The sequence below is a fragment of the Channa argus genome, chromosome 7 (genome assembly GCF_033026475.1).
Source record: "Channa argus isolate prfri chromosome 7, Channa argus male v1.0, whole genome shotgun sequence".
NCBI lineage: Eukaryota > Metazoa > Chordata > Actinopteri > Anabantiformes > Channidae > Channa > Channa argus.
The window spans coordinates 10,804,964-10,820,435 of record NC_090203.1 but is presented as its reverse complement, the minus strand read 5'-3'; the positions used below and the strand labels follow the sequence as shown (position 1 = coordinate 10,820,435).

The following is a 15,472-nucleotide window of genomic DNA, read 5'->3' as shown; positions in this document are numbered from 1 at the left end:
GATGAGAGGGGACCTTGGGAGCTTGCCCATGGGATCCAAACACTTACATATATACACTATACTGCATATATACATTTGAGTGCACTTATAGACACACAAACACATATAGGATGGAGAGAAATAATGAAAAGAGAGTGGAGAAATGTGGAAAAATGTTTTGTGGTGTGCAACGTTTTGCAGCTGTGTGGTGTGGTCCTTCATAATGATGGATGGCGCAGGAAATGACAGCATAAGTGGTTATTAAAAAGAGGAAATGGAGGCATTTATAAAAACTATGTTAGCCTGTATCTGCGGCCCATGTCGGATGTCACCCTGGGCTGCTGTGTCATGCTTCCTGATCCGTGAGACTTCCCCATACCGCATGTAGGACCAGCTTTGTTAAAACCCTTTGTCATTGCCTTCTCAAAGAACCCAGGAGCTGGCATTTATAGCAGGCTTTGTACTGGAGCGACTGTGCTGGATTTACTAGGAGCAAGTACCAGGTGCAACGTTGAACCTGTTTTATTCCCTTATCACTTCATATAGAAACAGCTTTGCTCTATTATCTTTCATGTGAAATACCTTCATAAACAGGTGCTGACTATAAAGTTGTTACAAATGCAAATGTGTTTGCACTCAAATGGAATTTGCATGGGGTCTTATCTACAGTACAACAAGGAGGGAAAGACAAGGAAGGAAGAGGGAACATCAGTGCAGAGATGGAAGAAAGTACTGATGAAGATAGTTTGATGTTGCTGGGCTTGGTTTAATGTGCTTTATCTCCGCATGTAAATAGCTCCAGCTTGTAAAATTCAACTTGTGATTTGAGACAGTCCTTCACATCCTCTCCTGGAACAAAACCTACAATATGCTTGGAATGCAGATAGTCTGAGTAAAGGTCTGGTTAATTTGTTCTCAATTTAAGTTGTGAGGTTTCATTATTCAAATGGGACATTTTTTCACACAGAAGCTTTCTTTAGTCTATCTTTTGAAATGCAGTTACGAGTGAATGCTCTCTTTTCAATTGCGCAACAGTAATTTCAATCAAATTTTTCAAATGAGCCGATGAATGACCCCAGCCTTGGTCTGGCTCTGATCAGGCTTATCAAGCTGATTGTTATGTGATTTGTTCAGTGTTAACTGTATCATATTCTCTAATAAAGGCTGCAGCATTCGGGTATACTGTAAGAGACACTCAGTCACACATTTTGCACTGAGCAGTGATTGGAAATAGCAAGGCGATCAATTGCTGGCACTGGATGCTGTGTGTTATCTATACACAAATATTTAGTTGCTACGCTCTATCCATCACACAGTAGTTTATAAATATTGCCATAGATTATATAGACTATTATAGCTAAAACTGTTTTTAAAGCACATACTGAATGTATACATGAGTGTTTATGTATCATGCTTCTGTACAGTTTGTCCTTTTCCCTGAATTCAGTCTAGATGTTGAGTCAGCATACACGTGTCAGTGCCATATTGGCAGAGTGGGAAGGACAGGAAAAACCTCTCCTAGTTCTGACTTATTCAAAGATGGTTAATCACACCAGATAAATACATTAAGCCTGAATTAGCAGTTTGTTAACAAGTAAAATCACAGACAAACAAACAGTGTAGAGATCATTTTAAATAATGATTTTATTTGAAATTATCTCCATGGGAAAAAAAATCTGTGGCCATCTCAGACTAGAGAAAACCTTTCTCTGGTGAGATACGGTAGCTTTATCTGTCAACACTTGGTTAAAAACAGGAAACATATATTTCAGATATGTTGCTGTGAGAAAAACATCACGGGATTAGTGGGGTTCTAGATTTGGCGGTGTGAAGACAGAACACCAGGTTTCTGACATTCCCTTCAGTAACCTTTCATCACCTCTTGCTCTTGAGAATCATCTGAGGCCACACACACACAAGCAAAAAGAAAAATAATGGTTGGGTCTCTGTTTGGATAGAAGTACATTTTATTACCTGAACTCTTTTCCTTTCGGCTGTTCCCTTTCAGGGATCACCACAGCGAATCATGTGCTTCCATCCAACCCTATCCTCTACATCCTCCTCTCTCACACCAACTAACTTCATGTCCTCTCTCACTACATCCATAAATCTACTCTTTGGTCTTCCTCTAGACCTCCTCCCTGGCAGCACCAACCTCAGCATCCTTCTACCAATATAATCACAGTTTCTCCTCTGAGCATGTCCAAACCACCTCAATCTGGTCTTTCTGACCACACTCTCCGTTGCTCTGAACTTAAAGTACTTAAAGTTCTACAACTTCTTCACCTCTGCTCCCTGTAACCTCACCGTTCCACTTGGGTCCCTCTCATTCACACACATGTATACTGTCTTGCTGCAGCTAACCTTCATTCCTCTGTTTTCCAGAGCAGACCTCCACCTCTGTAGATTTTCCTCCACCTGCTCCCTGCTCTCAGTACACATCACAATGTCGTCTGCAAACATCATAGTCCACGGAGATTCCTGTCTAACCTCATCTGTCAGCCTGTCCATCACTAGAGCAAACAAGAAGGGGCTCAGAGCCGATCCTTGATGCAGACCCACCTGCACCTTGAACTCCTCTGTCACACCTACAGCACACCTCACCACGGTCTTACAGCTCTCATACATGTCCTGCACCACTCTAACGTACTTCTGTGCCACTCCAGACTTCCTCATACAATACCACAGCTTCCTCCGGCATCTTTTACTTCATTTTCCTTATTTATCTACTCTCTTCAGTCCTCTCAGTGTCGCACTTCTTCTTAGCTAACCTCTTTCTCTTTATACACTCCTGAACGTCCTTGTTCCACCACCAAGTCTCCTTCTCCACTTTTCTTTTTCCCAATGACACACAGAGGACCCTCCTACCCATCTCCCTGATTACTTTGGCTGTAGTGGTCCAGTCATCTGGAAGCACCTCCTGACCACTCAGTGTCTGTCTCATCTCCTCCCTGAAAAACTACACAACGTTCTTCCTCTTCAACTTCCACCACTTCGTCCTCTGCTCTGCCTTAGTCCTCTTCATCCTCCTCACCACCAGAGTCATTTTACACACCACCATCCTGTGTTGTCTGTCTACGCTCTCCCCTACCAATAATTTGCAGACCCTGATTTCTTTTAGATCACAATATTGACACAAGAAGTATTCCACCCCAGTGCTTATACTTCTGCCCTTATATTTCACCCTATTCCTTACAAACTCCTCTTTCAGGATAACTCATAGTCCGTTTTTCGTCTCATCCACACTATGGTAAAACAATTTGAACCCTGCTCCTAAGCTTCAAACCTTGCTAACTTGACAATTGGTCTCCTGGACACAGAATATCCACTTTCCTTCTCTGGATCATGTCAACCAACTTTCTAGCCTTCCCTGTCATAGTCCAAACATCCAAAGTCCCTACTGTCAGTCCAACACTCTTGCCTTTCCTCTTCTCTCTGTACCTACGAACAGGCTTTCCTCCTCTCCTTCTTCGACCAACAGTATTCCAATTACCACCGGCACCCTGTAGGTCAACAGCACCGGTGACGGTCGTTGTTAACCCGGGCCCGGCTGATCCGGTATGGAAGTCAGATTAGTTTCTGAAGGCATTATTCACATGTTTAATTTGGCATGTGTTTTATGTCGGATGCCCTTCCTGACACAACCCCTTGCATTTACCCAGACTTGGGACTGGCAAGAGATCAGACTGGCTTGTGCCCCCTTGTGGTTGTACTTTTTTTATTTTCTCATCCAAACTGATGCACCAATATTCAACATCCAGCAGATAGGCAGACAGACGTTTCTAACACCTTTGGTTTTTAGCAAGGGTAGAGCCAGATGTGCTGTTAATGCAGTTCAATCCTGTACATAACATTATTCTGTCGCCATTGACTTTAAGCAGATAGAATTCAGACGGATTTTAAAATGTGGCACCTGCTGCTGAAAAAGACAAGCTCACTACTGTTTATTTTACTATCTGTTAAATGTTTGTTTATGTGTGACAGGCTATTGCTACACATTTACCCATATGTGTCTCAGGTCTACAAGCACATCTGCTTATGTGCGTGACCTTGTAAAGCGTGACTGTCATCAGTGAAGGTTTCCTACAGCGGTTTAATCTGTTTATCCTCAGAATAAGATTGTGAATCATTATGATGCAGAGCTAGTTGCTTTTTTCTGCCTAGAGTCTTGAGCAGCTTGCTAGTTTGTGGTTGCTATAGAATGTTTCACCTTACAGGTCCTGAAGGGCTGCAGTGTCGGCTGCTTTTCATCTTTTAATTAGTGACTGATTTAGATCTGGCTAGGTGATCCCACTGTCTGGCCAATCAATGAGGGAATTAATGGAAGCGCTGGTGGAAGCAGAGTAGAGCAACGCTGCGGATTCTCAACAACTCACTCAGGATAAATGGGAAAATAATCCATTTATTGTTACAGTAAAAAAAAATGTGTAGTGCCTCAAAATGTTTTAACTAAATTTTGAATATTCCTAAACTAAACGTATTTGTACTCTCATGTTCTGAAACATTTGTATCCAATTTAGTCCTGCTTTCAATCCCTTGTTAAGAAGAAAACAACAAGCCAGACATTTCATTCATTATTATTCGGTATTAATGTACAGCACATTATGTGTATATACATCAGTATAATATTGATAGCCTTCTAATTTTGGAGCCATTTTTACCCAAACACAAAGCCCTTAGTGTTTCTGGATACCAAAAGGTTAAGCAGTGAGAAATTAGTCCTCTTAAAGCAAACATAAGATAATTCCCTGGGCCATGTATTGTAAGGACATCTTGACAGAGGATTTGGGGGAAAAAGCAACTACAGAAAGCAATTTACACGAACATTAGAGTCAATAAATTATATGGTGCTAATAGTCAACCTAGGAGTAAAGGGTGCTGGCCAGGGTGCAACACTGCAGCCCTCTGCTCCTCGCTGTACTACAGTAGATGTCAGGTTTTCAGGTGGGAAAATGTATTATTTTTGCCAGCCTTAAAGTAAGTACTTACTTTTATACTAGCATAGGCAGTGGACACAAACTGTGTGTCAAGAACTATTGTTGTTTGTTTACGTGGAGTTAGTAAATAACACTTAGGCTTTTTATAATGATATCTTGCACTCTGTTATGTAAATTACTGATCACAAGCACATGACCTTACTGATAATTGTAGGAAAACTCAAAGAGTGGTAAACCATTTGTAGTTGCTGTTTTATGAATGATGTGCATATGTGTGTAAGGGAGATAAATAATAAAATACAGCCACCACTGAAATGTTCCTATGCATCATTCATACACAAATTTGATAATGTTTATGGAGTCTGTATAAATTGAAATATAGTGCATGTGTGGGCTTGCAATGTCCTGAGGATTACATTAATGACAGGGGTTGAACACACACACACACACACACAGACAAATAAAGTGAATAATTCAAGATACTTGGGATTTATTACAAAGAAAACTGAAACCACTGACAGGCCATTATTTTTATCAGATGATTTACCACTCAGTTTACATGGGATAATTTTTGGACATTACTGCAATTACTTGACATGTGCGAGCTTATAATAAACCAAAATTAAACACATTTTTGAAGAGGTGAGATGCAGTAATTCTAAATATTTCTGTAATAATGATATGCAGTGGATGTGATTTCCAGTCATTGCTTTTTTCTTCTACTGTGCCAGAAACAGCTATGGGTAGGACTAAGACATTTTCCTTTTTTTTTAAAAAATGAGGTCAGAGGATTGTTAGTGCAACACTGTGGTAGGGTCCAGGGTCAGCTTCATCTCTTTTTCATCAGTCCATAGAGAGGAAAAAAACAAGGAGCGTCCTCCCATTCAAGTAATGAAATTTATCCACTGAATGTAAGAAAGTGAAGTCCAATTAATTGACGATGTCTCTTGGCAGAAGTGTTTAATCCAAACCCATATAAAAGATTTGAATTAAAGGCAAGATAATCTGAACCTGGGAGTTAGGCCGAGTTTAGTACAGAAATAAAGGGTCTTGAAATGTCCGAATAAAAATGTTGTTTTGCTGTGAAAAGACATCAAATGGAGATGTCAAGTGACTGCTTCGTATTGTTCTTGGAAAAGGTTACAAAATAAGGAAGAAGACAAATATTTGACAGAGAGAAAGTAAGGAGTTCATTCTTCTTTTTCTTGCAAAAATGCAGTTTAAGTGACATAAGCTGTATTGGCATTTCTTGATAGAGAATGCAAATGCACTGTGTATTTGCATTGTACACATTCTACAGTATATATATGTAAACAAATAATAGTGTCTTTAATTTACAATAAATATTTACCACATGAGTTGAGATCTCAAATTGACATACAAATGGTGCCACATTTATAAAAGCAACCAGTTCTAATCTGCTCATCAGCCTGTGGCATGTGTATATCACAAATATTGTTGCATTTCTATATGAGCACCTGGTGTCACAAGCGTTTGATTAGTGGCCGCATCGTTTGTCATTCCAATGGCTTATGATAGCCATGGCTCTGCAGTAAGAGTGAGGCAGCGACAGCAGCAATATCAACTGCAGCAGGCTTACTATTACTGTTTACAGCCATGCAGTAAAAACACACACAGTACTATATACGCTGCTGCACGGTGCGCTACTCACCCATCACTCTGCACACTATGTACAATGGGAACAAGAGCTGCTTGGCTGCCTGGTGGCTCTTCTACTCGACAGGGATCAAAGGGAGAGAACGAGAGCGATATGGAGAGAGAGAAAAATGAGAGAGGAAGTGAGGGAGGGGAGGAAGTAGAAACTGAAAGAAGTATAGGACAAAACTGAGGGTGGAAGGAAAGAATCGGGGAGGGCTTGGTGAAAATCAGTAAGGAGTTTTGTGAGGAGAGGGGGAAAGAGAGAGGAAAGGAGATCTAGTGAAAGTAACATGCTGCAGTGAGGTGACTGAATGAATGAAAGGATGAATGAACAAGTGAAACACACAAATCCAAGTGACTTATTGAGAAAGACTGAGGATGTCTGCAAACGCGCTCATGAGTGTGTGTCAAGTGGGAGAGTGTGAGCAAAGGATGAGTTGGTGAACAAGTGCAGCAGGACAGAGAGAGAGGGAGAGAGAGAGATTGGGTAACAGAGAAAGTGAGTGAGAGAGGATCTGTTCCGTCAGAGAGGACACACTCCAGTGGCTGTGATTAAGTATGGGCAAATTAACACGAGGAGCATTGAGCTCCAGCTGCACTCTTCTCTTTTTTCCTCTGCTCCCCCACACTGCCATGATACATACACACACTTACAGAAACACTCACATATATGCACATTGTGGGCTCCACATTGTGTTGGCACCTTATCTTATGGTTTACTATACAGCTACGAACCCAAGGAAATTATAGAGAAACATGCAGCAGTATTCTTGAGAACACTGCTGTTTTAATTGTGGATAAATGAAAAAAAAGAAAAAAAGGTCTTCATCTTCAGAGGAGGGTTTCTTAATATAAGGTATTTACAGTGAGTAACATAGATACTACAGTTTTTAATTAATTAATTGTGAACAGCAGACTACATTTACTAGCCTGTATGTATTTTAGATGTTTTGTATGGGATATGGGAAACTGCCTGATTTGAATCAGTGCAGCCGTGCCATAGGCAGCAGGGAGCAGGTCCATTACTCTGCATGACAGCATGGAATGAAGCAGCAGAGCTCCAATGTGGGCTGAACACAAGGCTGAACACTACACTTCCACAACTCCACACTCCAGACTCCACGGACTCCTTCCCCATTCTCATTTCACCAGCAGATCCAATGCAGCACAAGGCCTGGCACACTGCCTCCATTGGGGTTCAGTGGGAAAGCGGCTCAGAGAGGTGAGGATGCCAACAACTAACTTCTACCCAAGAGGTTCCCTCCTCTCTTGCGACTCCCTCTTCCAGAGTCACCGTAGGCACTCGCTGTAGCACAAACATTTTAGGCGAAGGAGGGGATGTGCTACTCTAAAACATTGTGATTGTTTCCCTGCCCCATCACACTGACACCCAGAATCAATTTTTCATTTTGTGTTTAGAGGCTATACAAGTTTTTTTTCTATCTCTTTGGTATTTGAAACAATAATATAGGCTTCAGTGTTCTTCTATATAAAAATATATACCTTCGAAGTAGTTGATCTGCTCTTTTCTAGTTTTCAAACTAGTGAATGAGTTTTTGCACGCATATCATACACTTGTCATTCATTTCTATAAGCGATCATTTGGAATTACAGTAAGCACATTATGCAGAGTTAATCAAACATTTAACCAGAGAAATTATGATATGTGTTTTGATTGTGAAGCACTAGCTGGCAATTTTGGAAGAGAAAGAAGTGACTGGCTTGGCTCTGTGAATGTTTCCTCTCTCATCTTCTTGATTAGCTGTCTCTGTCAGCCTGAGAATATTCCTGCTCTTAAGTACTTGGTAAATATTCCTGAAGGTGTTTTTAGTTTGCTTCTAACAGTCACTGGCATGTATGCTGGCTTCTGTGGTGCTGCAAATGCCACTTTCTTTGTTTAAAAAGACAAAGTAAACAGGCTCAACAGAAAAATAATTATACTGTAGATACAGTACGCTGCTTATTACATTGATTGACAAAATGAAAGATCATCACTGTACAATACTTTAGTGTACTGTAAGTGTGATATAATCACTTTAACAGAAAATGATGATTGAAGGTGCCTGCATCATGATGTATTCAAAGATTCATAGAAAAAAAAATCATCAAAGGAAGTACTTCTATATTTGAAATATTATCAAATTCAGTTGTTTTTTCCTTTCAAGAAAGAAGAAAGGAATACATTATATTTTTTATACTAATGATGATACATGAGTCTCAGCGAAACAATCCTGATATGTCATACATTACAAATTAACACATTGTTTATTAGGTTTATTACAGTATATTGTGCTGAACTAGAAGAAGCTCCAAACATCGGAGAGGAGATCATTTTCAAATGCTAGAAGGGGAAAAACACACTAAAATGCAAAGATTTGCATTTTAACAAAGGATTCATTTATGGTAGCAAATCAAATGAAACTGTAATCTCTCTCTCCCACTCCCCTATCCCTTCTGTGAGTGAAAGCGCCTTCACTGCTCTCTTTTTATGATTTAGTTTGCAGAATTTCACACAATGGAACACATAATTGAACTACATAGTAAGATATATTTGGGTGAGGATTTGATCATAATTTACTTGTATGTTGCTTTATTGCTACACAGCTCAGTGAGATGTTGCAGTTGCACATTCAATAACACACTGCAGGAGAAGTGCGCACTGTATATAGTTAAACACTGTGTTCACACTTCCAACAAAGCTTGCTGTGGTGGAATGGCACATGCTGCTTGAGCAGTGCAACGCAAACACCCCATGAGAGTGAAGTACAGTGACAGGCCTAACAGTTAACGTCTCACAGCTCAGCACCATATAATACATCTCCACCAAATGATGTGATGTACCGTATTCCTGCAGCTCTGTGTCTAGCTCTCATTTTCTCTCTCACTGTCTCTTTTCTTTCTGTTCTTTCCTTCCACATCGTCCTTGCCTTTAAAAAAAACAAAATCCATCTCCCCTTCATTATTACATTCACCTTTTCCTTTTCTCCTACTAACAGGTCTGTCTCTCCCTATCTTACCACACCTCCATCTTTTTCCTACCTGTATCTATCTGCCCCCCTCATTCACCCTGTCATTCCACAGCTCTCTTCCTACCTCTCTGCCTCCTTTTTCTGTACACCCCCACCACACACAAACACAGCCCTGTCACTCAAAACAGAAGGTTGACAGTCTGTTTGTTTAGGCCAAACACGTATACACACCCCTGTAATCAATATTTCTTTTCCTGTTACTCTCCTCACATATTATATGCCACCACCCCACCACCCTCCCCACTTCATCGTCTCCTTTCCCCCTTGTCTTCTATTCCTTCACCCGGCCTCCTTCTGTGCTTTTAGTCAATCTATCTTAAGTCATATGCCCTGCATTTACAGAATCTTTCTATTATATTAATTTCACAGCTTTCTACCTTCCTTTCTCATTTCTCAAGTCAGTTTTTCCTCTCCACCCTCTCTTTTCTTTGCTGCTTTTTCTATCCAAAAGACTGATCAGGGTCAAGGAATCGTCAGACTGTGACAAAAAGAGAAGTCGGATGAGACAGAGGAAAAAACACAGAGAGGAGGAAAAAGGAAAAAGGAGAGAGTGACTTTAGAAGGAATATTATGTGCTGTTAATCAATGCAATTGTGTTTGGTACATGAAGCAATGAAAATAGGAAGTAGAGATGGGGAATATGAAAAGCCGGGGTATGAGCAAGCAGGGAGAAAGTGAGAAGGAAATGGATAAAGGGAGGGTGGGCAGTTGGCACCAAAAGTAAATTGAAAATGATGTGCTGTGTTTTTGTATGTGAGTGCAGCTCACATATTAACCCTGCTATTTCCCAGGTAGTCATTATCTTTCAATGTGGTGGTTTGAGTGAATGTGTGTTTATGTGTACTGAATTAACTCTTATCTCTCTATCATTAAGCTGCTCTATGGGCATAGTGTATCCATGCATTTATCTTATCGTGTGTGTGTGTATGTGTGCTCAAACACTTGCATGAGTCTATGTGAGGGCGAGTGTGTTTACAGTGATCTTAATTGTTGTTATCATTTATGCATCACCGTTACCACCTCCGCCCCCATCTTTGTCTCTGTCTGCTATTAACTCTGTCTCTTGCCCTCCTTCCCTCTAATGGCCGGTTTCTATTTTTCCTCATATTGTTCCTTCTCAGCCTGCAGCTTAAATAGCAACCGTTTCATCTTCTCTTTTTCTTCTGCCTTCTTCCATCCATTTTTTTCCCCCTCTGCATTCCAATTTCCTCATCCAGTGTTTTTCCCAGCCAAAGCTAACTTTTATTAGCCAGTAATCGAATTCAGAATTCATTACAGTCTTGCCTGTATGCAATCTCTGATCAGTTGTTGTCTTTCTTTTCTCACTCTCTGTCTACACCTCACTCTTTTTGTCTTTCTTGTTACCTCTTTCCTCTGGTTCCCTTTTTTTCTTGATTTGATTTAATGTCCTCCGTACTGCACATTACAGGAAAAAAACATTACACAGTCAAACTTAATCTCTTCCTCTCTTGCTTTTCTTTACATTCTTCTTCGTCTTCTGGCTGTCTCTCTTTCTTCCAGGCTCCCTCTCTTAGTGTGATATATATCTGCCTCCCCCCTTGGCAGGTTGCCATGGTCGCCATACCTACTCTCTCTCTTCTATTGGTCCTGGCAGAGTGGGCAGGTCTGGTGGACGGCTCCCCCCACCTCCTGCTCCGGCCCAGCCCGCGGGAACGTGATGCAGGGGCTATGATGAACTTCAACATCGCCGTGATCCATGCTGGTGCTACGGTGCAGGCAGAAGCGGCAGTGGCCGGGCCTGGGGGAAGGGTCCTGTACCCCGGCTTTGGTCGGGTATATGGCTCCCTGGGGGAGAGCGTGGTCACCCAGTGGGGCTCTGCTAACGTCATCTGGCTACAGGTTGGACACTCTCGACTCTACCTACTGCTCATTCTGCCTTACTTGAACGAAGTGAATAACAATGACCATCCATTATTCATACTCACTCTCATTATGTGAGCTGAATGGACAGTATACTGCTGCTGTGGTGTGGGCCCCGCTCAATGACTACGCATCTGGCTCTATTCTTTGACTACAGCTTGTACTGTTAACCAGATATCATACATACTACAGACACCTTCAACATGTTTAACACAAATGAAAATACACTTAGCTACTAGACTAACTACATTTGTCTCACTATCTTTATCCATCTCCCTTTCTCTTTATTCCTTTATCATGTCACAGGTGAATGACAGCAGTCCTAAGACGGTGCTGTCACAGCTGTGTGAGTTACTGGCGGCGCGGCCTCTGCAGGGTCTGGTGTACGAAGAGGAGAGGCCACCTCGCACGGCCTGGGGTCCTTTGGCCCCCATGCTGGAGTTTGTCTCTGCACAAACAGGACTGCCCATAGTGGCTGTAGGAGGGGGAGCAGGGCTGGGGAGGATGCCACAGGTAGGAGAAGGGACGGTTACAACTAGATGGGAGAGTGAAGAAGAGGCACTTGTAGCTTTTGTGTGTGTAAATGTGTGTGTGAGCGCGAGAAGAGAATCAGCTAGTTACAAGAGGGCAGATGTTCCATATGTGCGTTTGTGTAGGTGAGTGGAACAATGTTAATTAGTTGTGTGCTGTATACTGAAGCACTACAGTTCGGCAGCCCATGAACCAGAAGTATAAAGGAAGGGCTGCTTACATTGCCATAAAAACTTACAGTGTCAGAACGACGTGCATCCTCTTTGTGAAGAAAACGTTTGGGAAAGTGTTGGTGGGTTGGAGAAGAAGTTGAAGGTCAGGGTCACTGATCTGCTGAAACTCTGCAGTGTTTGATCTGTAAATGGCACCAACTGGGGCTGTCACTCTTTCTCTTATGTTCCTGGGAGGGAGGCAATGAGCAGACATGGGTGTATGTATGAGTGACCCATGGCGTGTGTGTGCATGTGTGTGTGTGTTTAGACTGTACATTTGTGTGCAGGTTTATATTTATCAGAGAAAAGTAGTGCCACATTCTTTTCACCACCTAACACTAAAAAGAGAAGCAAAAAGCACTGCATTTGTGCTTACAAATAACTGTTTTAACCATTTATGTATGTATAAGTGAGCTATGGCACGTGTGTGTGTATGTGTGTGTAGACTGTACATTTGTGTGCGGGCATATACTTGTCAGAGAAAGGTAATGCCACATTCTTTTTACCACCAAACTCAAAAAAGAGAAACAAAAAGCACTGCATTTGTGCTTACAAATACAAGTTTTAACCATTTGCTCGAGAGGAATTAAATTGTAGCACTTTGATGAACTTCTTTGAAGATGTACCCTCGCTTAGGCCTCATCCCTTCCCACCCCCTAAATAGACTTTTTAGAAACACTCCCTACTGGATGTCATAGGGGAATCTGTGCAACAATCCAAGCTGTTTTAGCCCTGCAGCTGCATGAGTGCTGCTGCTCCATAAAAACTTCAAGCCCCATGATGCCTATGTGTTATGCATGAAGATGGAGTAGTCCAGAGAGTTGTAGTTCTTTGCTGTGAAAATCATGTCTGTTACTTACTTGAGGTATCATTGCTGCAGTTTAGACACAGCACAACTGCTAAGGATTGATTTCCCAATGAGATTTTTACTCAAATCTGCTGCTCTCTTCTCCAAATCAGGAATCAGGTTCCATCTTTCTCCAGTTCAGCTCCTCTACTGCCCTTCAATTAGAGGTCATCTTTGAGGTGCTGGAGGAGTATGATTGGACCGCCTTTTCTGTGGTGTCCACACGTCACCATGGCTACCAGGATTTCCTGTCTGTGGTCGAGGGCTTGACAGACGGTTCGTTCATCGGCTGGGAGAAGAAGAGTGTCGTGATCCTGAACGTCACCGACGACCCTGGGGGGGCACGCACGCGCAGGCTGCTAAAGGAGAACGAGGCGCAGGTGAGACAGGGGGGAGGGAGCGAGGGAAGGGGGGAGGAAAGGGGAGGAAGTGCTGTGAGTGTCATTGGGGGCCCCCTTTCTGACAGGTGGCTTCCCAGCTTTTTCCTTCCTTCTTCGTCTCTCCCTCTGTCCCTCCACATCTCTCTCTCCCCTCTCTCCTCTATCCCTCTGTTCTTCTCTTCCCCTCCCATCTGCCAAGACATAAAGAGTTCAATGGTACAACAGAAACCAAGAGTCAATCTGATTTCCTGACTGGCTGTCATGTGGCATTGCACCAAGAGTTATGGAGTGAAATGAACTTAACATACACTTTCTCCTTTGTTTCCCTCTAAGTAGCTTTTACCTAAAGAACCATCCTATTACACACAGGCTGTCATATTCATGGTGTTCTTAGCATTTTTTAATTCATATTTTCTTTGTCAGCCCAACTTATTTGGTGTTAACAGTAAAATAAACTAACACAAATAACTGTTCTGTATGATTGATGTATTGCAATACACCATTGCTTGTTGAGGGATTGCTGAACATGGCCCATAAACCCTCACTTTAGTAAATTTAATTTAGTAATTAGTAAATTAAATTTAACTCTGTACACTTCAAATGTACATTAATTCATTAACCGTGACCAGAATGACTCAAGGATTCTGTTTGTACCTCTGGTGTACAAGTCCTTTATCCAGTATGTTTGCTCCCCGTTCTCTCATCTACAACTGGGTTTTTTTTGTCTTTTTCCCTTCCTACAGTACCTTACTTGTTTAAAACTCTAATTCCTATATTTTTATATTTCCTCTTGCTTACACTCATGTTTTTTCAGCCACCATCCTTCCTCAATCTTTTCAACTTTTTAACCTCCTTTTGACCCCATGGTCCCCTTCAATCTATCACTCATCTCTGTGATTGTATACTTACTCCAATCCCACTCCCCCCCTTCTGTCACCTCTCTTATGTTTCCTTGCCTGGAGACAAGCTCATGCTCCTCTCCTGTTTGCCTCTCTGGCTAGCTTCCTTTCCTTCAGTCCAACTCTATTGCTGCATGTCTTTCCAGCCACAGACTCTGCTCAGTTAAGTCAATGTCATCACTACTGTCCCAGCATGCCCACTGCAGCTCTGCCTTAATCTGCGTTTGTGTCCTTTAGTGTGTGCATGTGTATTGGATTCCTTGAGAGTCCACTCTGATAATGTCATTGTAAATATAAATACACTGCCGGCAGCAGGTTGTTTATACAGGTTGCTTATAACTCCTTCTTTCCGCTTTTTCTTTCTGCAGGGCTAATAAATGCTTGCGAATCCTAAGCAATACTGTGTACACTTGCATTGCATGCTTTTTTTCTCTATCACACCAAGGATAATATCTCTTACATTGTAGATGGACAGTTGCAGGTCTTTGTGTCAATTTTTTCTCAAATCTCTCACTGTCTATCTTTTACTCCATTCCTCTTCCAGCTTCTGCCTTGTCAGTATTGCTTCTGCTCTATATCTTTCTCTCTCCTGTGTTCCTCTCGTTCTCCATTTCCCGTCTTTAGATATTGTGTGTCTGTTTATACCTGATTCTCCTTCCCCCCTAATTTGCTCCCTTTCTTTGTCTATCACCCACTGTCTCCCTCCTTCCTCCTCCCCCTCTGTCACTCTCATTCCCTGCCTAATTCACTAGAGGTTTATTGGCATACAGACAGAATTGTTTTGCCAAGCCATTATAGTTCAAAATACAATGACAAAATTCTCAAAATATGCTTTCAGTCTGTTTCCCTGACTCTTATTCTTCTATGAAAGTCTTTTTTTTGTCCTTTAATTGTCCTTTGTCTTATTTATTCACTCAATCATTTTTTTGGGTATTTCTATTATTTTTATACTGCTATTCTTTCTTTCTTCCTTCTTGGGTATTTGTCAGCACTAACCTCACCCGTCTCGCTTCGATCTTTCTGTTCAGCTCAGCTCAGCCTCATCCTACTCTTGTCAATCTGTTCATTCTCTCTCTAATTTCCCTCTAACCCCTTAAAACCCTTATTGGTCAATTTCA

General features: G+C 41.7%; 1 protein-coding gene across 1 annotated transcript in view; it reads left to right on the top strand.

The window, feature by feature from the left end:
- Positions 1 to 15,472, top strand: part of LOC137130411 (glutamate receptor ionotropic, NMDA 2D) — a 49,343-nt gene that overhangs the window by 5,979 nt on the left and 27,892 nt on the right. The window contains exons 2-4 of the mRNA XM_067510535.1: positions 11,126 to 11,464; positions 11,792 to 11,998; positions 13,189 to 13,455. Of these exons, the coding sequence (XP_067366636.1) occupies positions 11,177 to 11,464; positions 11,792 to 11,998; positions 13,189 to 13,455 (762 nt within the window). The 5' untranslated portion in view covers positions 11,126 to 11,176. The remainder of the gene's footprint in view (positions 1 to 11,125; positions 11,465 to 11,791; positions 11,999 to 13,188; positions 13,456 to 15,472) is intronic.